The sequence below is a fragment of the Ailuropoda melanoleuca genome, chromosome 17 (assembly GCF_002007445.2).
Source record: "Ailuropoda melanoleuca isolate Jingjing chromosome 17, ASM200744v2, whole genome shotgun sequence".
In the NCBI taxonomy this organism is placed as follows: domain Eukaryota; kingdom Metazoa; phylum Chordata; class Mammalia; order Carnivora; family Ursidae; genus Ailuropoda; species Ailuropoda melanoleuca.
The window spans coordinates 17,034,209-17,060,739 of record NC_048234.1 but is presented as its reverse complement, the minus strand read 5'-3'; the positions used below and the strand labels follow the sequence as shown (position 1 = coordinate 17,060,739).

The 26,531-nt window shown below is 42.7% G+C and overlaps 1 protein-coding gene across 21 annotated transcripts in view; it reads left to right on the top strand.

The window, feature by feature from the left end:
• Nucleotides 1-26,531, top strand: part of AUH (AU RNA binding methylglutaconyl-CoA hydratase) — a 397,505-nt gene that overhangs the window by 166,382 nt on the left and 204,592 nt on the right. For 12 of the 21 annotated variants that reach the window (XM_034646772.1, XM_034646771.1, XM_034646766.1 and 9 more), the window contains 4 exons: nucleotides 1,191-1,378; nucleotides 4,840-4,890; nucleotides 6,113-6,160; nucleotides 13,420-13,558. The exons of 1 other annotated variant lie outside the window; for it this stretch is intronic. In XM_034646772.1, coding sequence (XP_034502663.1) covers nucleotides 1,191-1,378; nucleotides 4,840-4,890; nucleotides 6,113-6,160; nucleotides 13,420-13,558 — 426 coding nt within the window. Of the gene's footprint in view, nucleotides 1-1,190; nucleotides 1,379-4,839; nucleotides 4,893-6,112; nucleotides 6,161-10,533; nucleotides 13,397-13,419; nucleotides 13,559-26,531 lie in introns of those variants that run through there. 8 more of the 21 variants (XM_034646773.1, XM_034646767.1, XR_004621633.1 and 5 more) reach the window with 6 other exon arrangements.

Here is a 26,531-nt window from a genome sequence, read left to right as displayed (position 1 = left end):
TGCAGGAAGGGGGAGGTGTGGGTGTGGCCAGCTAGAGCCCTTGCATGTGCAGGGGCCTTCCAGGTGGAAATGAGTTTTGGGTGAAATCGTTCACCCACTTTTTAAATGTTGGTAACTCATACAGAAAAAAAAAAAAATCTAAACTTTGTGGGCCAAACAGAACATGGTGAGTGTTCAGATGGCAGGCCGTCCGTGTGCTCTCTCTGCAGCCCACCAGTCACTGCTCCCCTGCCTCCTGGCCCAGCAGCCGTCCCTGAGGATGAGATTTAGATGAACCCTAACGTTGCAGCCACTTCCATGTTCTTGTTGGTAGAAATGGAGGCTTCCAAATAATATTACCTGCTTTGGTCTAGCTTTCTTTTTAAGGAGATCCTGGCCTTGTTGCTAGAACGTAATGGAGGGGAGGGGAGATGGGTGATTCGTGCTGGTGCTAAAAGCATACGCGCCTCCAGGACAGAACATGTTTTCACCAGTAATTACCTGATTTCCTTTTTATTAAATTAAAATTAGTGTACAGTTCATTTACTATCAGTGATTCTTTAAAAAGCACATGGTGAGTTGAATGTCTCAGGCTCTCACAAGTTTTATCTAAACTGAAAGCGAGGTGCCCAGCTGTAAGGACCGGTCATCCCTCTGGTGAACGGGCTGAGGGATGGTGCTGCTTGCCCACTGCCGTGCGTCATATGTACCCCTGATGTGGTCATGATTGTAGATTCGATTCAAGAACACACCAGCTGTGTTGCAAGGAATAAACAGTGCCAGAATCCCTTAACAGTTACAGAAGATGCTCATGTTCTTTTTTGGGTAGTATTAGTTTTTTTTAAAGATTTTATGTATTTATTTGATAGAGAGATGAGAGAGAGAGAGAAAGCAGGAGCAAGGGTGTAGGCACAGGGAGAGGGAGGAGCAGACTCTGACTCAGACTCCCTGAGCAGCGAGTCCGACATGGGGGGCTCCATCCCAAGACCCTGGGATCATAACCCGACCTGAAGGCAGACACTTAACTGACTGAGCCACCCAGACACCTTGGGTAGTGTTAATTTGATAAACTAATTAGATTCTGCTTTGAAGTGGTTTTCCAGTTAGTAATCTTGGCATAAAAACTTCTGGCCCCCAAGAAGTGAAACATTGAAATGTTAAGACTGAAAGGTATGAAATCATTGCCTGCATTCCCTGCATTCTCTCTGCAGGGGGAACACAGCGCCTGCCACGCGCAATCGGCATGTCCCTGGCCAAAGAGCTCATCTTCTCTGCACGTGTGCTCGATGGCCAAGAAGCCAAAGCCGTGGGCTTGATCAGCCATGTTCTAGAACAGAACCAGGAGGGGGATGCTGCCTACTGCAAGGCCTTGGACCTCGCAAGAGAGTTTTTACCTCAGGTATTGCTAATTATATTTCCTTTTTTCTCTGTTTAAATAGCTTTGTAGCAATTGACAGAACAGTCTCACATACCTATGATGTGCTTGTCTTGTTTTCCAAGCAGAAAAGTCCGTGGTAGCCCTACAACCGGAAACAGTAAATTAGATTAACATGAAGGGCCTTCAGAATTAGAATTGAAGATTGAAAGATGGTCTGAGGCCCATGCTGTAGCCAGGCTCTGATAATACATGACGCCCACATTGGCACGTGAGACAGTTTCCTGGGGACGAGCATCGTTAGCCGTCTGAGCCTCCTGACCTGAGCTGTGCACGTGGAGAGAAACAGCCAGGGATGGGCTGTCACGTTGAGTCAGCCCCAAGCTGAAACCCACGGAGACATGGTGCTGGGGAGGCCAGAGGCGGTTACCCCAGCATGGGCTCTCGTGCCACAGCTGGGTTTGAGGTGACCTGTCTGCGCAGCAGCCGTGGTGTGTCTCCTTGGGCTCGTCTCTTGGTTTTTGTTTTTTTTATTTGAGAGAGCATGAGCAGGGAGGGGGGAGAGAAGGAGGGAGTGAGAGAGAAAGAAGCAGACGCTCTGTGGAGCAGGGAGCTCGACGCGGGACTCGATCCCAGGATCCCAAGCTCCCCTCCTTGTGTTCGTTTTTATGGTGATGTCAGCACTCCTTTGTGCACAGTATTCTTCCCCACATTGAAACTTTCAAGTCTGGAATACGCTGTGCATTTACTCACAAATGACAGTTCTTACGAGCAATGTTAGCAGTCGTGCGTCATGGGGCCTGTTCCAGGGGCTTCTTTGTTCTCTCTTTTCAGTGTATTTTCCAGATATTCCTTTCTTCTGAATTCACAGATTAGAGGACTTTGGCTATGCAGGTAACGAGTGATTTGTCTTTATCCCTAGTGAAGTTTCAGATTTTGTTACTCCCTCACCAGTACTGGAATCAGAGTTACTTCCTCTCGAAATCCACTGTTCGATGCTAACAGGACTCGTAACCTGTTCGGGGGCTACGGATCCTTCTGGGAATCTCATGAAACCTCTTTCTAGAAAAATGCTTATGCTCTCCACATTTGTTCAGAGCTTTGCATGCAGTTTCAGAAGGTTTCAGAAGGTGTTGGAGTTCCCAGTGTTCAGACAAGAGCCCGGGTCGCTGGGACTCACCTGTTCCCTGATCGCTGACAGGCGGGGTCTCACTGTGGAGTCGGTTTCTAGAACTACCCTGCCTGCTGTTGAGACTTCAGTCCTTCTCACTTAGCTAGCTATATGCTCTTAGGACATGGCTCTTACATGCTCCCCATGTAAATAACACAGAGCCCTGTGCTCTGAATCGATAGAGCAAATAGAAAAGATTTTTAGCGTTTTAAGGAAAAACAAAGAGACTCTCACTGAAACTTTGGTATTAATATTTCCCCAAAATGTTACAGTAACATCTCCCTAAACAGAGGTTAAAGGTACAAGTATCAGGAGAAGCAGTAGTTTAACTAAATATTGGCTTAATGACTTCCTTTGACTTAGAACTCTAAGACCAGTGCAGGTCTGCATTGAAACAAGGGGTGTGTTTAAGAAAAGTCGTGGCATCCTTCCAGTTCTGACAACCACAGCCTCTTCTGGTCTTTGAACAGGAGTGCTCAGCTCCCTGCTGCAGAGCTGCACCCCTGGGCACCTCTGTGCTTCAGCGCTCTTTCTCCTGTGGCCCTCAGTGCCCACGCCTCCCCACCTGCCACCTGAGAGCCAGCAGCACTCCTCCAAGGGGTGAGCCAGGTGTCCCTACTGCCCATCCCTTTTGGCTGGAGGACATGCCTCTGAGAACATTAACCCCTAAACTTTTCCCCCAGGGCAAGGGAGATGCTGAATGGTTCAGAAGATGTGTGACTGTACAATATGCAAAAGTTACAGAACAGAATTTGGGGGGCGATAGTCTTTTATTTCTAGTTTCTGTCATGGAATGATTACTCTTCCAGGTATTAGAAAACGTCCAGAAAATTCGTATTTCCATCTGATTTCTGTATTGGATGTTACTTCCATTTTCCTGTTCGACAAAAAAATGTTGGTCCAGAAGAAGATGTGTTGGTTTTATATTTTGAAAGAGGCCAGTTAAATAAGCATTGCTTGTACTAGCATTTCCATTTTCCTGTTTTTCCAGTTTTGTAAGCCTTGCTGCCCAGTGCAGCCAGGCATCCCTCAGGAGCAGGTCTCAGACTGCTACATTTTCACGAGAGGCTGGGGATTTGTGCACACACAGTTGGACAAGCATCTTGTCTGGGTCTGCTGGCGGATACAAGGGAATAGAGGAGACTCTCACTGAGAGGAGCACTCTGTTTAAAAAAACAAAACAAAAAAAGCCCGATCTTGAAAACACGGTTTTAGTGTGTGTTCCACACCTCTGGATCCCATTTCAAGAATTCTAACAAAGATATTTGTCTGAGCCTCGAAAACCTGTGGCCTCTGAACAAGATTTCTAATAAGCCTCTGACTTAGGAAGAGAATGTAGATGGGTTAAAGCTGATAATTGAAGCCCCTGCATGGGAAAAATGGCATTTTTCATGCCATCAGGCATTTATTCATTCATTCATTGGAGTCCTCTGTTGTTTTTGTTATTGAGAGCCTATTTTGNGAATGTAGATGGGTTAAAGCTGATAATTGAAGCCCCTGCATGGGAAAAATGGCATTTTTCATGCCATCAGGCGTTTATTCATTCATTCATTGGAGTCCTCTGTTGTTTTTGTTATTGAGAGNGGCAGACGCTTAACCGCTGTGCCACCCAGGCGCCCCCTATTTTGCATTTTAATCCAAAAGACACTTGAAAAGATACCATTGAATTCTAACTCATGACCCATAAAGAGTTTTTAGGAATTTAAAATGTGATCAAACAATTAAATTCCATCTGGAGCATTGTGGTTTTTAAAGACGACAGAAGTCATGTTTTTCTCCCAGAGGACACCCAGTTCTTTCCTCTGTGACCCTCGCACATCCTGAAGGACTTCTCTGGGCTGTGAGCTTTTGTGTGGTGTGGGAGCACTGGCTGGAGGGCACATCTTTACCCGTACATCATCATTGTGCTTCGTTCTGGAAGCCCACAGAGGACAGGTGCAGAGCCAGTGTCTGAAACAGATGCTGACAGGAGTGTTCGCCTTATGCCAGCCCGGGCTCCTGTCGGGCCACTCACCGGTGTGGTATCGCACCAAGCACATCATCTCCTTTTCTCTACTTCAATTCTAGGGAGATTTGCTGGAGAATGGTCAGCCCACTCCTGGGCACTTGCCCCCTGCTGACCTGCAAGCATGCAGAGTTGCCAGCGCAGTAGAGTTTTAGACCTTGCAAGGCCTGGAGAAGTTTCCCATTAACTGCCTTACAGTTTTTGTTGCTACTTTGCCATAGTTCCAGCAATGTGAATTTCTGAATTTTACTGAGATGTACAACTTAATTTGCATAAATGGTAATTAAAATCTATTTAATTGAATTTTAGGGACCTGTTGCAATGAGAGTGGCAAAATTAGCAATTAATCAAGGGATGGAGGTGAGTGCCTTAATACTTGAGTTTGTTGTTGGAGGAGGTAGTGGGGATTTAATTTAATTTTAATATATTTTTTAATGTTCTAAAATCCAGCTGTTTCAATGCTACTATTACTGCAAGCTACTGAAGGTTATTTTTCGGTTTGTCTTTTGTTTTTAACTACATTACTGATTTCATTCTGCTTAAGCTGTTGTTGATTCAGTATCTTAATCACAGAACTCGGGAATTTCACTGATGTCCTGCAGCTCACTGTTTTTGCCATTCAACTAATAGTTTTTTTGGCTAGTAGTTTATAGAAAAGCAAAAGAAAAGGTCATTCTGTGAATTCCCAACACCAGTTTTACATTATAAAAAAACATTCTCAGGAGAACTTCCAGGCTCAAAGCTGAGCCAGGCTCTCTCCACCTTTACTTCTCAGTGTGCTTTGTGCAGGGAGCCCACATTAACGAGGTAAGTTTTTAGGGTGTCCTGGGGTTACCCTGGGCAATTGACTTCGAAGAAGTGGGGGCCCCAGGCCAGGAGGGAAGTAGTCAGGGCAAGGGAGCAATGCAGGCGCCTGTGTACATTGGGCTTTCATTACTCCAGTTATGTTTTGGGTAAATTATGGAATTTTGAAGAAAGATACTTCTTCCTTTCAGACTCAGAGGCCACCATATCTTCATGGGCAATGCAGGCGCCTGTGTACATTGGGCTTTCATTACTCCAGTTATGTTTTGGGTAAATTATGGAATTTTGAAGAAAGATACTTCTTCCTTTCAGACTCAGAGGCCACCATATCTTCATATCTTTGTAGCAATAAAAAGAGATTGAATTTGTTAGCAATAAACATAGTTTTAAAAATTTACAAAGCAGTTGAATAGTTTTTAAAAATTCTTGCATAATTGTAACAATACCAACAGCAAACGCCTTATATGATCCATACCACGTGCCAGGCCATATATAGGTGCTTTATAAAGGCTTTGTCTAGATTACCCCCATTTGGTAGATAATACAGCTAGTCTCTCGTCCGGATGTGCCTCTCTGAGGCACAGAGTGTAACTACCTTAGCCAAGGTTACACAGCTCCCACATGGTAGAGGCCGAATTTGAACCCAGGCAGCCTGGTTCCAGACTTCTCTTGCTTCCGATTTGCTTTTGGAGAAGCGTTACTAGTTTAAATTGATATTGAGTGTTCCATATTTTAAAAAGTAATTCCTGCTGAAATTTAATTATGTTTTTATCCCCAGGTTGATTTAGTAACAGGATTAGCCATAGAAGAAGCTTGTTATGCTCAGGTACGTAATGCAACTACAAATTCGGCGAGGATACTTCCTAGAAATTACATCAACTTTCTATATAAGTCAAATGAATTACATATCTCTGAGCAAGATTACACTCATACCTCTTCTAAAATCATTCAAATAGGTTGAAATTAGTTGTTTTTGCTATTTGACTATTACCAGCTCTTATCACTGATTCTCTTCCATATATTAATGTCTCTTGTCTAAATAATTTTTAAAAGTCCTTATTAAGTTAGTACCATTCATGCTGTAGCTGTCTCTCTGGCTCATGTTGTATGTTATGGGTGTCGATTTGAACCCTCTCTCCAGTGTAGACGGGTGGGAGGAAAACAGTGGGGTGAATGTGGGCCTGCTGGGGAATATCAGTATTTGAGACTCATTGGTTCTGAGCCCTCCCTCTTGCCCAGTGAAAGTTCCCTAATTCAGTGTATACAGCTTTCTGTTTTGTACACAAATTAGTAGGACTTTGTATAGAGGAATAAGTCTCCCTTTTTCCTTTCCTTCCTTGTTGTCTGAAAGATGTAACTTCATTTAGGGCATCCAAAGTAGCAAAAAAATTTTGTTCTACCTTTTGTGAGAATTGGAAACTACTTGAGCTCCCATTTAAGCATGGCAGTGTCATGAATTAGGAGGGACAGCTAGAGTGTTCCTCTGTGCCTGGTCTGTGTGTTTAAATTGCCACCTGTTGTTGATGAGCACATGCCATGAATGAAGTAAATTACACACTTCTTACAAATGGACAGCCTTAGAGTCCAAAGAAAAATTTTAAAAGTATGTTTGGCCATAAATCACACCTTATGAAATGGGAAGGAACAGTAATCATAAGAAACATTTTGTCAGACCCCAGTGGACTTAAACTAGGAATCATAACAGAAAGATAGCTGGGAAATTCCACCTATTAATGGTGGGATTAATCTTTTTAATGAAGATTAAACAACGTACTTTTAAATAACACATGTGTCAAAGAACAAGTCTTAATAGGAATCAAATATTTTGAATTAAATCAAAATGAAAATACAACTATCAAAATTTGTAGGAATTTATTGAAGGCACTGCTTAGAGAGAACAGCATTTTAGCATTGAATGCATATATGAGAGAAGAAAGATCTAAAATCAGTAATGAGTTTCCACTTCAGGAAAGTAGAAAAAGGAGAGCAAATAGAACTCAAAGTCAGCAGAAGAAAAAGAAAAATAAGCTTTAGAACAGAAACCAATGAAATTGGAAATAGAAAAACAAAAGAAAAAAAACCAACAAAACAAAACCAAAAAATTGGCTCTTTGTAAAGATCAATGAAGTTGACAGACTTTGAGGCATGCTAACCATGGAAAAGAGAAGATATAAATCACCAATATCCAAAATGCAAGAAAGGCCATCCCTAATGATCCCATGGACATTGAGAGAATGATAAAGGGATGCTGTGAACAACTCTGCCTACACATTTGATAACCTAGACGACATGGACCAATTCCTAGAAAACACAGCATACCAAAACTCATATAAGGACAAATAGATAATCTGAATAACCCTACGTTTATTAAAGAAGTTAAATCAGTAATTAATAAACTTCCAAAATAGGAAGCTCCAGGCTCAAATGGTTTCTCTGGTGAATTCTACCAAACATTTAAGGAAGAAAACATATCAACTTTTAGTGATCTTTTCCAGAAAGCAGAAGCAGAAGGAACCCTTCCTAACTCATTCTGGGTCGGTATTATCCTGCTACCAAAACCCCACATTATAAGAAAGGAAAATCACAGACCATTATCTATCACAAATGAGGATGTAAAAATTCTCATTAAAATATTAGCAAGTCAGATCCAACAATGTATAAAAAGAATGTGTAGAAACAATTTCAGGTTGTCTGATGTGCATAAAATATATGTATACAATGTATAAGAAGAACCAAATGGATTGTTTTGGTAGCTATGCAAGCCAGGTTTGACACTCAGAAAGCACAGTAATCCATCACACCAACAGATTAAACAGAGAAATCACATGATCCTATCAATAGATCCCAAAAAAGCATTTGACAAAATCCAACACCCATTTGTAATAAAAACTCAGTGAACTGTGATGGGAGGTTCCTTACCTGATAAGAACTTCTATAAAAGAACGTACAGCTAGCATCACACTTAATGGCCAAGAACAGAGCAAGGACATCCTCTCTCACTTCTCCTTTTCAACATCTACTAGACATATTAGCTAATGTAATAAGACAAAGAGATAAAAGATGTACAGATTGGGAAGGAAGAAATAAAACTTCATAGAAGATGTGTTGTCCATGTAGAAAATCTCAAAGAATCAACAACAAAAAAACACTAAGAAGCAGTTAGAACAAGGTTGCATGATACAAGGTTAATAAAGAAAAGTCAGTTGCTTCCCTGTATGCAGCAGTGAAGAATGGGAATTTGAAATTAAAAGCATAACATGATTTTCATTAGTACAAAAAATACAGAACGCCTAAGTATAAATCTAAAAAAAATGTACAAGATTTACAGAAGGAAAACTACAGTTTTGGTCAAAGAAATGGAGATCTAAGTAAATGGACAGATAATCTCCATGTTCATGGATAACTCAGTATTACTAAGAAGTCATTTCTTCTCAGTTTTATTTAGAGAGTCAATACAATCCCAGTAAAAATCTCAGCATGTTACTTGATCTGTATCGACAAACCAATTCTGAAGTTCATATGGAAAGTCTAAAGACTTAGATTAGCCAATCCGGTAATGCGAAGAACAAAGTTGGAGGATCGACACTACCCAACTCCAAGACTTACTGTAAAGCTACAGTAATCAAAACAGTGTGGGGTTGACAAAGGAACAGACAGCCGGCTCAGTGGAACAGAATAGGGAGCCCAGAAGTAGATTCATATACAATAGTCATATAAGTAGACTCACAGAAAATAAACTGGCCTCTGACAAAGGAGCAGAGGCAATTCAGTGGGGAAAAGATGGTCTTCGAAACAAGTAGTACTGAAGCCTCTGGGCATTCAGCAACAAATAAGTGAACTTAAACACTGATGTTATACCCCACACAAAAATTAACTCAAACTGTGCCACAGACCTAATGTAAAATGAAAAGCTATGAAACTTCTTGAAGATCACCTAGAAAACGTAGACGTCCTTGGGTTGGGCAATGACTTCTTTAAGATATAACACCAAAAGTATAATCTATGAAAGAAAAAAACTGATGTTTCACTTCATTAAAATTAACAACTTCCACTCTGCGAAAGACATTGTGAACAGGATGAAAAGAGAAGGCACAGGCAGGGAAGGGATCTTTGCAGTATACATCTGATAAAGGACCTGTATTTAAAACAGACAGGGGACTTGCAAACTCAACAATAAGAAAACACCCATTAAAAAGTGGGTGGAAGATCTGAACAGACACCTCACCAAAGTAGACACACAGATGGCAAGTAAGCAAAGGAAATGTGCTCCACATCATATGTCATTAAGAAATGCAAATACAAACAAGATACGAATTTGCCCATTTCCTGCAAAGCTAAGCATAATCTTAGCACGTGATCCAGCAGTTGTACCTCTGTGTATTTACCCAAGTGTGTTGAAAACGTATGTCTACCCAAAAGTCTGCACATGGTGTTTTAGGAGCTTTATTCATAACTGCCAAACTTTGAAGCAACCAAGATGTATCGTGAATGGAGAAACTAAGGCACATCCATACCGTGGAGTTTTGTTCAGCGATAAAAATAAATAAGCTATCCTGCCACAAAAAAGACACGAAAGAACCTCGGGTGCATACAGCTAAGTGAAGGATTTCTATCTGAAAAGGTTGTGTACTATAGGATTCCAACTATCTGACATTCTGGAAAAGGCAGCAACGGGCAGGGATGAGTAGATGGATCATAAAGGATGCTTAGGGCAGGGAAGCTATTCTGTAGGACACTCTGGTGGTGGATACATGACATTATGCATTTGTCAAAATCCATGATACATACAACACAGTGAACCCTGTGTGGACTGTGGGCTTTACTTAATAACAGTGTATCGATATTGGTTCATCAGTTGTAACAAATGTATACTGCCCTGATGCAAGATGTTAATAATGGGGAGAGCCTTGGGAGCTTGAGGGACTCGATGGGAACTCTGAACTTGCTGCTCAGTGTTTTGTAAACCTAAAATTGTCTAAAAAATAAAGTCTGTTGGTTTTTTAAGTACATTTGAAATGGAGGGAAAATTGTATTTGGAATTAGAATGTAAATTTGGTCACATAATTAGAATTGGTCAAATGATGAGTAGATTTCAAAATTTTAGATTGCCTTCTAGTTGGTTTTTTTAATAAAGCTTGTTAAACTTTTATAGTTGTTTTTACTTTTTGGTATAGGTGACATAATGTTTTGTTTCTCTAGACTATTCCAACAAAAGACAGGCTTGAAGGTCTTCTTGCTTTTAAAGAGAAAAGGTCCCCTCGCTATAAAGGAGAATAGAAGACACAGAAATCTTTCAAATGCCAGTGTAATAAATGTACTTCTGGAAGTATCTTTCAGATCCACATATGCCTCAGCGCCTGGAATCCCCATGACCAAAGTGAAGAGCAAGTTCTCTGTATAGTGAATTAAGCATCTGGAACCCATCTGTGTACTTTGTTCAAATGTGCATCTTGTCATATTCATTCAGATTTATAAAGCTCGTAGTGTATACTGTCAAAAACAGATTCAAAATTAGGTACACATTTTTAAATATTTCCTGCATATGAGGCTTTCTGTTCTTTTTTATGTGAATAATTTATATATTGCACATTCTAGGAAATAATATTGTATGTCTACTGTGCTGCAATACAAAATAAAATTATTTCTACATACCAAAAATGTGAAGTTATACCAAATAAAGTTTCTAAGGGATTATACAATACATCCACACATACATAAATCTCAGACTGAAAAAGGAATTGATAGATTCTCTGAGTGAAAATTACCAAATATAAATAAAATTGGTGAAAAGAAAACTTGGAAATTTTTCTCTTACCCCGTTCTCTTTGAACTGAATAAATCGTTGCATGTTGATTTTAGAAGCCAACTTTCCATGCCAATTCTGTCAGGTGACGCTGTAGTCTTAGAATACAGTGTGGACGTTGGGAAATGAGCCCACTCAGTGACTGGGGCCCAAGGCCTCATGAGGCCAACAGGAGGCCTGGAGCGGGTGTGCTTGTAAGATCGTCCAGCACGTGGCCTGGCCTGTTGATCTAACTCCCGAAGAAGGTGGTGCTGCCGGGGTTGGGCTGTCAAAACGGCTTGGGCCCCGTGGATTCGGAGCGAAGTGCAGCCTGCTCTGTTTCCTGCCCCCAGCGTTTGCACCTGGTTTTGGTAAAGAAAGGAGGTGAACACAGCCCCCCGTCTTGCTCTTCTAACCCCTGGCCAGGAAAAGTGACTAGAAGTGGAGGGGCTCGGGGGTACGTCTGAGTTGATAGCCTCGCCTGGGGAGGGAACAGATAGGAAGTGTGTGGGACATAGCTGTGGGATTCAGTGTGGTATGTGGAGACCTTTACAGCTCTCTGAACAGATTTGAACTGGCTTTATTTTGTATTTTATCAAACCAGACTGCTCTCTGAGGCTGTATCCAGGGCTGAGTCTGGCAGCACTGGAGAAGCCCCACTTTTCTGGGACCTGTACCTCCTTCCTTATGGGCTGTGGGGGTGCCCGCTAACCTCCGAACAGTACAGCTGTGCTTTGTTGCAGGAAAGCAACACTTGGCATGTTGGGTGACTGCCTGTTCTGTGCATTCCCACACTCAGCACCGTGGCCTCCTTGCTCTTGGAAAGCACATAGACTTTAAATTTTTAAAATCACTGAAATTTTCATTTTTTTGCTTTGGGAAATTGAGCTCTCAGTCTCCCTTTGAAACACCTTGAAAGAGGCAAGCGTGGACTCGCCGTCTGTGGATGCCCACCGTGCCGGGGGGTGGCCGTCATCATCACCTTTGTGGCAGACGCTGCAGATTTATGGCCGGGGCTCAGTTGAGTGGCCTCCTGTGGAAGGGTCTTATTAAAGTCCACGTTCGGCTCTGCTGATTTGATCTTGGTGAGGCGCACGCTCTGTTTTCTGACAAACTTGTGCCGTTCATTTCATGCAGGACGATTTGCAAGTAAAGTGCTGGCCCCTGTTTTCACAGTCCTTTAAAGATTTCAGGGCCGTCTTGTTCTGTCTGCGACACATTCAAATGTCACTTCATTTTCACTGCATGGGAAATAATTATGTTAATGGGGAAAATATTAAGCGTGTGCTGAATGACTTGTCTCTCCTCACGGACGCATAGTCGGTTGCTGATTGAGCGCCATTGAATTTCCTGCAAGTTCTGATTAAGTCACTGGAGTGTATCCGAAAGCAAAGACATCTTCCCGTTGTGACTTCTGAGATTATGGACTTCTGCATGAGAGTGAGGGGAAAGTGCCCAGCGATCTGGGACCAGAAGGGCTGTGATAGTGGTCCAAAGAAGGCTCAGATTTTCTTGACTCATTTCTGTGATTTAGAACATCATTTCAAGTTCATGTTGTGTTCAATAAAAAGTAGATGGTTTTCCTTAGTCCTTTTTTTTCTCTCATCTGGCTGTCAAAAACTTGGCTTGTCACTGAGTGTCACTTTCCTGGCCACACCTTGCAGAGAGCTCTGTCGGTGGACCGGAACAGTGGGGTGTCACTCGCGGGTGATGTGCTCAGCAGCAGATGGTTATGTGTGATGTGGGCTTGTCCCTAGCTGGCCTGGCCGTTGACCCTTTCCCTCCCTTGACCACAACTCTCTCTTTGGTGATAGGTCCTGTAATCGCTCTGATCTGGGGTCCAGAAATCCTGGCAGGCAGACGCTCTTTAATATTTAATCATGCCGCTATTTCTCCGTCTACCCACTGAGTTAAATATTAACGTCTGTGTCCGTCAGCATTATTGGGCTTTATCAAAACAGCAACGGCATTGTGTTCTTATATTAAAGAATAATTGTACATTTGTCGCAAAAGGAAAAACTACAGAATTTTATAGTTACCGGGTAATATTTTGGCAAAACGAGAGCCGCTTTTCTGTGTAGGTGACACGGGCACCAGATTGTATTTGGGGGTGTTTGGGGTGTTAAGGATTGAACCCTCTGCTCAAAATACCTATGGGTCTCAGGCCCTAAAACCTACTGTCTCCAATACCGTCCTTTGGGCTTCCAGAGTCCTACTCTTCGGGAGCCTTCCAGAATCCAGCTGCCTCTTAGAGGGATGGCTCCCAGTCCTCAAGCCCTTGGTGTGCGGCCTTTGTTTTTCAGATGAATCCTCAAGGCAGTGTGAGAGCAGGGCGCCTGACGGGGAGAATTGACGCCGAGGACAGCCCAACACACATACATCAGGTGGTCGGGGTTGGGCCTTGTGGCCCCCATGCACGCAGCGCGAGCCTCGTGAGGCAAGGTAGGAGGACAGCCGTCCTCAGAGCGGACTGTTCCCTGGGGGCAGCAGAGTGAGCTCAGGGCCACCAGCGTGTCAGTCCCTTTGGAAACACTGTGCCCTGCAGTCTGTTTCAGTTCAAGGGGACATGTACAAGATCACAGAAGGTAGGAATATGGGTAAGAGGAGAGAACTCGGGCTGGTTGTCGGGAGAATGGCACCTTTTGGGAGGCCCCGATCATCTCCAGCTGTTCCGCGTGCTGTTGCGTGCGGTCTTGGGAGCCCCCCAAGGGGAGAGGCCCCGGAGACTCAGGGCGGAATCTGGAGTGCAGAGTGGTTGCAGGAGGGCAGTGGGGCCGGAAGCCACCCCTGGGGCCGTTGACCTGGCCGTACCGGTCAGCCCACAGACAGCTGGTGGGTGCGTGTGCGTGCGTGTGCATGCGTGTATCTGTGTGTGAGCCTCTGCCTTGATTGGTTCGGTTTTTCCTCATGACTTGGGAGATACTAAAACTGTGCACATCAAACAGTCTGAGGACAGCAGGCTGTCTGCCTGCTCCGTGCTGCGTCCACATCCAGTACTCAGAGACCTTAGCTAGCGAGTGGGTTTGTCAGCTGATCAGCTAAGAAACTGGAAGGCTGCATTGGGGCAGGTGTTCTGTTCAGAGCCCCGAGGTTTCATCACTGCACCCTGGGTACACAGGGCCAGCTTTGGCGTCACCTCCCTCTAACCAGCTCCCGGAGTGTGAGTTTGAGGTTGGTGGTGATACTCATCAGAAAAGGAAGCCTGTGTGGGTCAAGAGCACCCTGTACTTTGGGGGCAGTGTCGTGAGTGTCTTGGTCTCTTCTGTGCTGGTCAGACTCACCCAGAGTCTTGCATTCAGTTCCAATTTGGTCAGGGAGTCACTCTGCTTTTCTGGAAAGCACACGGGAGTTCTTTGACCAGATTTCTTCTGAAGTCAGTGATGAGACCAACCTCAGGCAAAGCATCTCATACCTCTGAGCCTGTTCGTTCATCTGTAGAGGAATCCAGTCGCTGCTCCTATCAGCTGCAAGGACAGATTGAACATGTCTGTGCAGAAAGGCTTTGTGGGCAGGAGAACCGTCTTCCACAGATGTGGTGGTGTTTTGTTTGCTTCACTTTTCAGAAGAAACGGGCTGGGACAGGGAAGGAGGTTCAGGGGTGCGTTCAGAAAGCTGGCTTTTACCCAGGGCAAGCAGAGTGGGGGAGAGCAGGTAGCTAGCTGTCTTAAGTTAGAACCGCAGCGTGATACTGGGGTCTCAGGCCGCCACGGGCCAGAGCAGCCACGCCCGCCCCCGGACCCAGGAATTCCACTGGCTGCCCTGTGCTGTCCACACACTGACCTGAGGACCATCCTCAGTAGGGGAAGCTGCTAGGCCCTCCCAGGTCCAGCCGCTGAAGCCAAAGCAGAAGGTGAGCAGTCGGAGCAGGGCCGTGGGCACACAAGGTGGGGCAGAGGACAGCTCTCCTAACTCAGCCATGCTCTGTCCCCGGAGTCCCCCAGGTGGTGCGCCTTCCGCTCTGGCGTGGGCTGAGCAGATGTGAGGTACTCGGCTACCGGGGCTGCTCGCTGGCGGGCCGGGTCAGAGGAGGCACAGAGAGCGTATCTGCTCAGGTGGATGTGTAGCTGAGAACCGCTCAGACCCTCAAGCACTAGTTGCTCTAGTGGTTCAAGAAAAGGGACCATCATGCCCAAATGCCCTGTTTGCAGTGCCAGCTTTGACGGCTGGGGAGGGACAGAGCCCTGAGAAAGGCAGCCCCCTTCTCGTGTCCTGTTGGCTCTGCCCTGGCTGCCACAGAGGAGATGTTGGAGGCTCTGGCCGCCGCTGCGGGCATGCGTGGCCAGCCCAGGAGCAGGGCAGGCTTCCCGCACGGCCACGCGTTGCACCCGTTTCACAGAGTGGGGTTGACGCTACCAGTGAGAGAAGCAGTGGAATCGCCGTGGCATCCGGCGATGGCTCAGGGCTGGACTCTGTCGCGGTGACGTCTACAGGCAGAGGGTTCAGAGGAATTTGAAGATGGGCAAGTGCCCTCTCCTGACCTTTTCAAAAATAGTCAGATTACTTTCACTTCCAGCCTCCAAGCCCAGCTGAATGAAACCTTTGTACCATTTACAGAAAGTGAAGCATGGCTTGGCCAGAGAAGTTCAGACTCCTCACAGCCTCTCTTGGATTGAGTCACATTTCTTTTGAGTTGTCTTTTAACACTTTCCGGAGACACACACTTTTTATGAAGCTTAGAACTTGCTCACAAGTGGCCCAAACTTGAGCGCTTTAAAAATACAAGGAATGTGCGATGTGCCACACAAGACAGGAAGTGACAGCCCCCAGCTGACTTGGTGGACAGGTATTCGGATGACTGGAGAACTGTGGTTGATGTAGTTCTCGGGGGTTCTCTTGGACGCTTGCACACAGCATGAAAAGGCACTTTCCCTCTGGTTCTCGTGGGAGTGTGTGCGTGGCATGTGACAGTCAAACCACTCTCCTCAGAAGACCAACAGTTTTATCCTGCCTGTCCACGGTGCTGTATTCCTGAGTTCAGGTAGAGCGTGTGACCCCTCACACAATCTGCGCGTATTCGAACGTGTTTGCACGCGTAGATAGGAGCACTGGGGTTGAACTGCCTGTAAAACTCAGCAGAGCTGACAGTTTTAATTGCATCCAGTGTCCCCCAGGGATAAGCTAGTCTTGGAAAGTGAACATGAGGACGAGTGTCATGGTGAAGGGAGCCAGGGAAAGGAGCTCAGTCCTGGCCTGGGACAGGTCCTCCCTCTCTTGCCCCATGACCTCCAGCAGATGCAGAATAAAGCCCACATTTACAAGAAAAAGACCTCATCTTGAATGTTTGTCACACATGAGAACAGAGTTCCCCAAAGCTGCTGGCACCTGGAGAAGTTATGTTTAGAATGCATTTTGGGTCTCTATTTCATAATGTTTGAATTGATTCTGGGTTTGGAGCCAAATCAGAATTGAAGAAAAGGACACCTTTGTGATTTTGGTGGGTTTTTTTGTCTTACTTTTTTTTTTTAATACATAATTTATGTACCATAGAAGTCACCCTTTAAACCGTACAATTCAGTGGTCTTGGTATATTCACAGAGTTGTACAGCCCTGACCACTATTTAATTCTAGAATATTTTCACCAGCCCCAAAAGAAGCCCCGAACTCAATAGCAGTCTCTCCGATTGCCCTTCCCGCCAACCTCTGGTGACCACTAATCTACTTTCTGTCTCTGGATTTGCCTATTTTAGACATTTCGTATAAATAGGTTTATACAGTAGGTGACCTTTTGTGTTTGGCTTTTTTCATTCACTGTAATGTTTTCAGGGTTCATCCCTGTGTAGTATGCATCCATACTTCGTCCTTTTTTATGGCTGAAAATACTCCATTTTATGTACACGCCACATTGCGTTTATGCATTCATAAGTTGGCGAACTTTTAGGTTGTTTCCAGTGTTGGGCTGTTAGAAATGACGCTGCTATGAACATGCATGCACAGTATTTCTGTGGATGTATATTACCGTTTGTCTCAGGCTTTCACCCAGAAGTGGAATTACTGGGCTATACGACCACTTTATGTTTAACTTTTGAAGGAACTGCGAAACCGGTTTCCAAAGTGGCCGCACCATATTACAGTCCCGTCAGCAACATACGAAGGGTTCTACTTTCTCAGCACCCTCACCAGCACTTGTCATGGACTCTTATTTTGATGATAGCCATCCAGTAGGTGTGAAGTGGCACCTCACTGTGCTTTCAATTTGCATTTCCGTAATGACTAATCATGTTGAAGATCTTCGCGTGTGCTCTTTGGTCATTTGTATATCTCTTTTGGAGAAAATATCCATTCAAACCCTTTGCCCATTTTTAATTGGGTTGCCATTTTATTATTAAGTTGTCACTGCTCCTTATTTATTCTGGCTACAAGTCGATCTGGATACAAGTGTCTTACTGGACATGTGATTTATAAATCTTTTCTCTTGTGGGTTGTCTTTTCACTCCTTTGATGGTGTCCTTTGAAATGCTGAAGTTTTAGATTTTGATGAAGTTAAGTTTATTTTTTCCTTTATTTATTGTGCTTTTGGTGTCATATCTAAGAAACCATTGCCTAACCCAAAGTGATAAAGATGTATTTTTGTCTAAGTATTCTATAGTTTTAGCTTTTACATTTAGATTTTGTATTTATTTTGGTTAATTTTTGTATATGGTGTGAGGTAGGATCCAACTTTTTTCTTTTGCATGTTGATATCCAGTTGTCCCAGCACTGTTTATTGAAAAGACTGTTCTTTCTTCTATTGTATTTTCCTGGTAACCTTGTCAAAAAGGTTAATTTTTAAATTCTTCATTCTACTCCATTGTCTATCTTTATGCCAGCATCTGTTGATTTGAAGATGCAGTAGTTATTTTTTATTATACCAATATGTTATTACACTAATTGATTTTCAGATATTAGACCAACCTTGCATTCCTGGGATAAATTGCTTGGTCATGGTGTATCCTCCTTTTTGCTGGATGTGGCTCGCTAATGTTATGTTCAGGGTTTATGCGTTTATGTTCAGGTTGTATGCGTTTATGTTTAGAATAAATATTAATGTGTAGTTTTTCTTTCTTGTGATGTCTTTCTTTGGTTTGGATATCAGGATAATACTGGTTTCATGGAATGATTTAGGAAGTGTTCCCTTCTTTTTCTAAGAAAAAAGTTTGTGTATGGGGCACCTGGTGGCTCATTTATTGAGCATCTGCCTTTGGGTCAGGACGTGATCCCCGTGTTCTGGGATCAAGCCCCACATCGGGCTCCTCCACTGGGAGCCTGCTTCTTCCTCTCCCACTCCCCCTGCTTGTGTTCCCTCTCTTGCTGGCTGTCTCTATCTCTGTCGAATAAATAAAATCTTAAAAAAAAAAAAAGAAAAAAGAAAAAAGTTTGTGTAGGATTGTTGCTAATTCTACATAATCATTTGGTAAAGTTTATTAGTGAAACCATCTGGACCTGGGCTTTTCTATGTTGGAAATGCTTTGATTGTTAATTCACCCTCTTGTTTTACCTCTATACAGATCTTCTATTTCTTTTTCTGTCAGCTTTAATACTTTGTTTCTTTTTAGAAATTGTAAATTTCATCCAGGGTCTGTAATTTCACATACAGGTGTTCTTATTTCTATAAGGTCATTAGGAGTTTTCCCCTCTTTCATTCCTGATTTTAGTATTTCAGGCTTCTTTTTTTTTCCATTGCCCATCCAGCTTAGTTTTGCCTGTTTTGCTGCTTTTCAAAGAGTCAACTTTTCATTTTGTTAGTTTTTTCTCTATTATTTTTCTGTTCTCTTTTTCATTTATTTCTATTCTAATATTTATTATCTTCTTTCCTCTACTTACTTTGGCTGTAGTTTGCTCTTATTTTTCTAATTTCTAAAGGTAGAATGTTAGGTTATTTGATTTGAGATCTTTTTAAGATGGACATTTACAACGATACATGTCTCTCTAACCATGCTTTATTTGCATTCCATAAGTTTTGATATGTTTGTGGAAAAGAGTTAACATAACAGGTCTGAACTACTATCCTTGGGAAGCGCTGGCTGCAAGATTGGCCCCTGGCCTTCATTTGGAAACTTAGATTTGGGGAAGTTCCCACCATTTCCAGAACTGAAAAGAGTTATGCCTGCACTGTACAAACAATATGGTTTATGCTTTCCTTTTTGGAATATGAAATTTGAATATCTGCCAAGCAGAGCATGCCTGCATGTCTAGCCCCAGCAGAAACCCTGGGCTCTGAGTCTCTAGTGAGGTGTTGGCAACACTTCACACGTCTGGTTATACTTTATTGCTGGAGGAATTAAACTCATCCTGTGTGACTCCACTGGGAGAGGACCTTTGGAAGCTTGCAACTGGTCTCCCCTGATACTCACTCCTACACCTTTTCCTTTGCTGCTTTTGCTTGGTATCCTTTTGATTATAAAATATGTCACTAGACTGTATGCTAAGTACAGTGAGTCTTCCTAGTAAATGACCAAACCTGAAGGTGGTTTGGGGACCCTGACACGTGTGGTTTTGTTTTCATTCATCTCAAAGTATTTTTTAATTTCTCTTGTTTTTTTCTTTGTCCTTTTGGTCTTTTAGGTTTGTGTTCCTTAATTTACATATACTTGTGACTATCCCAAATTTCCTTATATTATTGATTTCAAATTTAATCCCATTGTGGTTGGCAAATGTACTTCAATCTCATCATTGTAAAATTTCAGTCCTTGGCAAATTTTAATGAGACTTTATGGCCTAAAATATGATCTGTCCTGGAGAAATCCTATGTGCATATGAGAGGAATGTGTATTCCTCTGTTGCTGGGTAGAGTGTTCTATTAGGTCCGGTTCATTTGTAGTCTTGTTTCATTCTTTTATTTTTTAATGTTTTTTTTAAATTTTTTAAACATTTTTATTTATCCATTAGAGAGAGAGAAAGAACATGAGTAGGGGAAGGGGGAGGCGCAGAGAGAGAAGAAGACTCCCTGCTGAGCAGGGAGCCCAACGTGGGGCTCGATCCTGGGACTCTCCTGGGACTCCAGGATCATGACCTGAGCTGAAGACAGACGTTTAACAGACTGAGGCACCCAGGCGCCCCATGTTTCTTTCTTTTATTTCCTTGTTGGTCTTCTACTTGTTCTCTCCATCATTTAAAGTGAGATAGTGAAGTCTGCAACCACTGTTGTTGAATTGTCTATTTCTCCCTTCAGTTCTGTCAGGTTTTGCTTCATTTATTTTGAGACTCTGTTGTTATGCATATGTATTCATTATTATTATGTCTTCTTGATGAATTAATCCTTTTATCTTAAAAAAATTTGCTTCTTTGTCCATAGTAACTATTATTATCTTAAAGTCTGTTTTGTCTGATATAAGTATAGCCACTCTAGTTTTCTTGGTTGCTTTTTCATGTTATATTTTGTCTATCCTTTTGCTTCCAACGTATTTACGTCTTTGAATCTAAAGTGTATTTCTTGTAGACAGCATAAAGTTGGATCATATTTTTTAACTCTGCCCATTCTGCCTTTTGATTAGAGTGTTTGACCATTTATATTTAATGTAATTGTTGATAATGTAAGGTTTACATCTGCCACTTTGCTATTTGTTTTCTATATGGCATGTCTTTTTCTCGCTCTCTTCCTGCGTTACTGGTTTTCTATGTTTAATAGGTATTTTCTAGTGTACTCCTTATCATTTCATCTGCTCTATATTTTTTGACTTGCTTTCTTGGGAATTACAGTTACCATCTTAACTTACAAAATCTATTTTGGATCAGTACCAACTAATTCCATAGACTTTGCTCCTATGTAGGTTTGTGCCCTTCTGCTGCTTCTGGGCTATTATTACATAGAAGTTAAATCTCTATGCACTGTAAGTCTGAGAGAACAACTCTGTAAACATTGTTTTACATACTTGTCTTTTAATTCTGATTGGAGGCAAAAAAGGTCAAGGTGAAAAATACATTTATACTGGTGTTTTTTTTTTTCTTTAATGTGTTGTTACCTTTACCAGTATACTTAATTTTTTTCAGTGGATTTGAATTACTCTCTAGTTAGCATCCCTTCATTTCAACCCAAAGGACTCCCTTTATAGGATTTATTGTAGGGAAGTTCTGCTAGTGACAAATTCTCTGTTTTTGTTTATCTTGAAATGTCTTAATTTTTTCTTAATTTTTGAAGGAAAATTTTGTTTATATCTGCTTCTTGGTTGACAGTCGCTTTATTTCAGTACTGTGAATATGTCATCTCACTGCCTTCTGGTCTTTGTGGTTTCTGATGAGAAATAGGCTGTTAATCTTTTGGGAGGCCCTTTGTGAAAGACAAGTCTTTTCTCTCTTGCTGGTTTCAAGATGCTTTGGCTTTGGCAGTTTATTATGTGTCTTGGTGTGGATCTCTTTGAGTTCATCCTGCTTGGATTTCATGGAGGTTTTTGGATGTGTAGGTCATGTCTTTTTCCAAATTTGGGGAGTCTTTAGCCATTATCTCTTTAGATACTCTTCTTACCTCTTTCTTCTCTCTCTGGAACTCCCATTATGCATAGGTTAATACACTTGGTAGTATCCCACAGGCCTCTGAGGTGCTGTTCATTTTCCTTTGAACTTTTTTCTCTCTGCTCTTCAGATTTGGTGATTTCTGTTGATACGTATTCAAGTTTATTGGTTCCTCTGACATGTCAAATCTGCTCTTGAGGCTACTAGTGAATTTTTTTGTTCTAGTTATATTTTTTGACTTTAGAATTGGTCTTTGGTTCTTTTTTGCAATTTTTTTTTTTTTTTTTTTTTTTTTTTTTACTAATAGTCCTTGTTTGGTGAGCTATTGTTCTCATTCTTTTCTTTGGTTCTTTGAAGGTATTTAAAATAAGTGATTTAAAACCAGTTTCCAGTACATTCAGTGTCTTGGTTTTTTAAAGAACAGTTTCTGTTCATTGCTTCTTTTCTTTGTATAGAGTCACACTTTCTTGTTTCTTTGCATGTCTTACAATATGTTGTTGAATAATGGGTATTTAAAATAATAATAATAATAAATGACAAAAAAAGATAATATAATATGGCATCTCTGGAAATCAGGTCCTTGCCTCCCCTCCCCCAGGTTTGTGGTTGCTGTTTGTTATTGTTGCAATTTGTTTATGTATTGGCTTGTCTGACATAATTCTGTGTTCTTTGTTGTTTGTGGTCCCTGAAGTCTCTACTTGGTTAGTTTAGTGATCAGCTAATGATCGGAGTGAGATTCCTATGAACGCCTTGAAGCTGTAAGTCTCAGGTCTTACAGAGGGACACTGTGTGCATGTTGGGGCATGCCTTTAGTGCTTTGCTGGGCAATTGGCAACCTTGCCTGAGCCTTCACTTCCTTTCTGTGCAGAGCCTCAGGCTCGGCCAGAGATGAGAGTTAGGGGCTTCTCAGGTCTTTCCTGAGTGTGCATACAGCCCTGCACATGCACACAGCCTTCTAGATTCCTAAACATGTCAGAGCTTTTTATAGCCCTGTATGGGCGTCTTATTCCCCAGTTTCTCCTTGAAGTTTTTTGGCCTGTTTCTTACTTGCACCTGCTGCTGTCACTGCCTTCGGTGGCTGCATTGCGAAACAGTTGCCTCTGATTGTTTTCTACAAATACCCTGTGGAAAAAGCTATTTATGGGGAGGGGCTCTGAGTCATGTCTAATAAAGACAAGGCCCTTGATCAGTCACTGATCCTCCAGGTTGCTCCCAGACAGGTCAGATAATGACAGATTTCTAAGAAAAGAGCTTTGGGTAGGTTACAGACACAATGGTGGTCAGGTCATGGCTACCCTGACTTTGAGGGTGTTGGTTTTTGAGGAGTTGGGAGACGTGGACTGGATATACGGCAATTTAAAATATGCCCCAGAGCTTGATGTTCTTTTTGAGATGCAGCTATTTTTCCAGAATAAACATTCATCATATTATTGCAAACTTTTGGTTAATTTCCAAGTTTTGTAAAAGTTGATCTTGAAAATTACTGCTTATATGGAGAAGCAGATTTTTGGAGATTCTCACCGCACCATTCGCACTGACACTATACCCATGCAGACGGTCCTAATGCAACCATGTGTATAGTAGATGTTATTGATAAATAAGGTGTGTAGCCATCTGACTTCCAGTACATCAAAACTGATGCTTACGAATAATAATAATATAATGATAATAGTATACCAATCATTAATACCAATACTAAAAATATTAATTATTTATATTATAGTATTGATTGTTGTTGTTATTATAGCCCTAAATATTAAATATACCTTACTTCCCAAATGTTAAGTTTATTTGCAGTCAAAGAAGTATAGAGTTTACTGCTGTGTTGTCTTTTAAATGTGTGCTCTGTGGATAGGCCCAGGAAACAGAAATTTGCTCTTCAAGCTGCGGCTGCCCCTCCTAGTCATGAGGTTGGCTTGGTTTGTGGAGGATTTGTGTTCACTCCACCACCAGTGGCGAAGCTAATAGCCATAAATCAAAGCAAATCAATGCAAAAACGCAGAATTCAAGTAGTAAAAATCAAGAGTTAATTATTGAAATCCTGGCATTTGTGTGTTTTGTGTTTTAGGGGGAGTATAAACTTTCCTTCCGTGCTATTAAATTCATGTTCCACTGTTGGACTTGAAACCTATGATGACAAAACAGTTTATTAATTTGAACTTGTCAGGTCTTGGACAGGATTTCAAGTACAGTAAGAGTTCGCTAGTGATGGAATCCAAGAAAGAGTGCTTTTCTTTTTTAATTTTTATTTTTAAAAGAAAGAGACCTTTTCTAAAACAAAACAAAAAGTAAAATGAAAATGACCAGGATGTGACTTAATGATTTATCATTTCTAATATATGCCGGAGAACCAGGTATATTCTAACCAACTACTAGAATGTATAATGGGCCCTTGGCTAAGTTTCTGAAGAATTTTCTGGTTAAGGTGTCCTTGAAGCAGCAGGTTGGCACTGTGCACTCCCAGAGCTGCTCAGACACAGTGGGCATTGTTGTTGCTGTTGCTCATTACTGGTCTGCTCCGCTTGGGTCAGTGTCTGCCACACAGGCTCTTTATTCATGTCATAATTACAGCATATTTGTCTTGAGTATTTCGCAAGTGTTCTCTTTGGATAATACTGGCAAGATTAAGTAATAGTTTCTCGCTAACATTATTGCTCAAGAACATCAAACACGATGGGCTGAGATTTGATGTATGACGCGTACGTCTTTGGCTCCTAGTGTCTTTGATTTTTTGCTTTTCTTTTCTTACGTGTAAAATAATCTTATTGTGGGGCTATGGCTATTGTTTCTGACACAAATGCCAGGAAGCACTTAGCAAAGTATTTTATTTCCATTTAATGGGCGGTCCTCATAGTGGTCAAGAGTAACACACTCAAGTCGGCCACGGCACTGGGCCAGAAACCAGGGACTTCAAAGAGGGTTCTTTTTAGAACTCTGAAAGAACTGAAATTTCTATTTCTATTTCTCCACGTTATCCAACTTAATTATTGGCAATAAGTGACTGTTGGCAGGAAGCACCCATCACGTGTTTCCAGTTCTGCTTTGGAAAAGGTCGACAAGAGGCGGGAGCACTGGGCTCTGTTCCCCTGACACGTGCTCCGGAGCACGTTATGCAATGTTGCACTCACTGATTCATGGCCGCTTGCACAAGAGGTTTTTCATGACCCTAAATGCAGGCGTCCTGGGAATGATTAACTTTGTGACATAACTCTCAACACACAGATATGAAGGATTCAAACAAAGCTTCAAAATAACGTGCTTTAGAAATAACTAAATGTGTTTTGGCGTCTTAACGTGCACGTGATGAACAACTGTTTTAAAGCCACTGAGTGAAATGGAGAAACCTATGTGAGAGGGTTTTTTTGTTTTATTTTTATTTTTTATTTATTTATTTTTTTTAGGAGTAGGAGTTTCATAAGATTGGTTCGTGCATGAACACTCTTCGACCATATTTTAATTTTACCTTTATGTACTCTAATTTGCTATGAAAAAATGTAGATCCATTTTACAGTGCTCCATCTTGTGACCTAAACACTGACGATACTGTTGCTTCTATTAAACATTTTTTGGGCCACAGAGATGGAACTCTCCTATGCCCATGCATGATGGACAGGTAGTATGACAGTTGTTACTGATTTCATGACTAAAAAGGTAAATTAAAATTCTGCCTCCTGTTAAATGTTTTCAAGATCTTACCAGTTGAGTGCAGTCTGAAATGCTTGGCGTAACAGGACTTTGGTTGTGAGTGGCAGGAAATCAACCAGCATACCTTCGGCAAGAGGGATTGGACGCCCCTGGAGTCAGGTCTCAGGGCTACAGGGACACACTCGATTTCTTGTCACATGTTCTCTGGGATGCAACTTCGTCCTCTGGGACTGGTCCTGTTGACTGGCTTCCCCCCGAAGGCAGCTCCCAGCTGTCCGGCTCACCACTGGGGAGGAAGGGGGATTCTTTTCACTCAGTTCCACCTCCGAACTTCCCCGGAGAGGCTTCTGCTGGGTGAAGTAGATCGCATGTCTTCCCTGCGGCTGTGGCAGTAGGCTCTATGATTGGAGTGTGACTTTCCCAACAGAAGGGAGGGCTGCTGTTCTGGCGCTAAAAATCATGGCAGCCATGATGGCCAACCTTGACCCAACCAGTTCTCCTTGCCCCCAGAGGGCCCCCACCTGTGGCATCCACAGATGCAAATGTCTGCTTGGAGCCACTGCAGGGTTCTGCCCAGCCATCGTGCCCCGCTCTAAAGCCAGCGTTCTAGGGCTCGTGCACTGATCTCGAGTCTGGGTGTTGCCCTGCAAAGTCAGGTAGGCTGTGGCCTCCGTGCCGTTCAGCCAGCTCAGCACACTGTGCCAACAAGGGAAGGGACCTGTTTAAAACGGGGATGAGGCACAGTGAGCTCTCTGGCTCCCAAATACTCCACGTCAGAGGAAGGGACATGACAGGACCAGTGGATGTCAGACATCCATGCTTAACCCACTTTGCTTAGCCTGTCTCGCTGCCCAGGCTCCAGCTGATGGGTTTTTCCCCTGAAGGGTCACTGGACAGAACTTCTTTGTGGAGGTCTTCATACCCCTCATTGGTTCACTTTTGTTTGTGCCATTGTAGAGGGTCCTGGAGCTTGTCTTGGGCTAAGGATCCCCTTAAAACCGTATTTGGCTCTTCAGGGGTTTAGTACAGGGGTGGCAGTGCATTGTCCAACCACCAATAACGGGATTCTTATCAAATCCTTATCAAATCAGGGTCTGGATTGGGAGGAATATTAAAGGCTTCCCCTCTTAGCGGTGCTTTGCGATTCGGCTCTCTTTAGATCTCGGCTTAGTGGCGTCTGCCTTTAAGCAACAGGACGTAGAGGGCTTGGAGAAGTTCCTAGTGCACCCCAGCATGTGGCCCTGTAGCAAGGATGACATCAGCCAGAGAAGTATGGAATGCAACCCACTGGCCAGGATGGGGGTCAGCCGATGGAGAGGTGTGGCCAGGGCAAGACTCCAAGGCC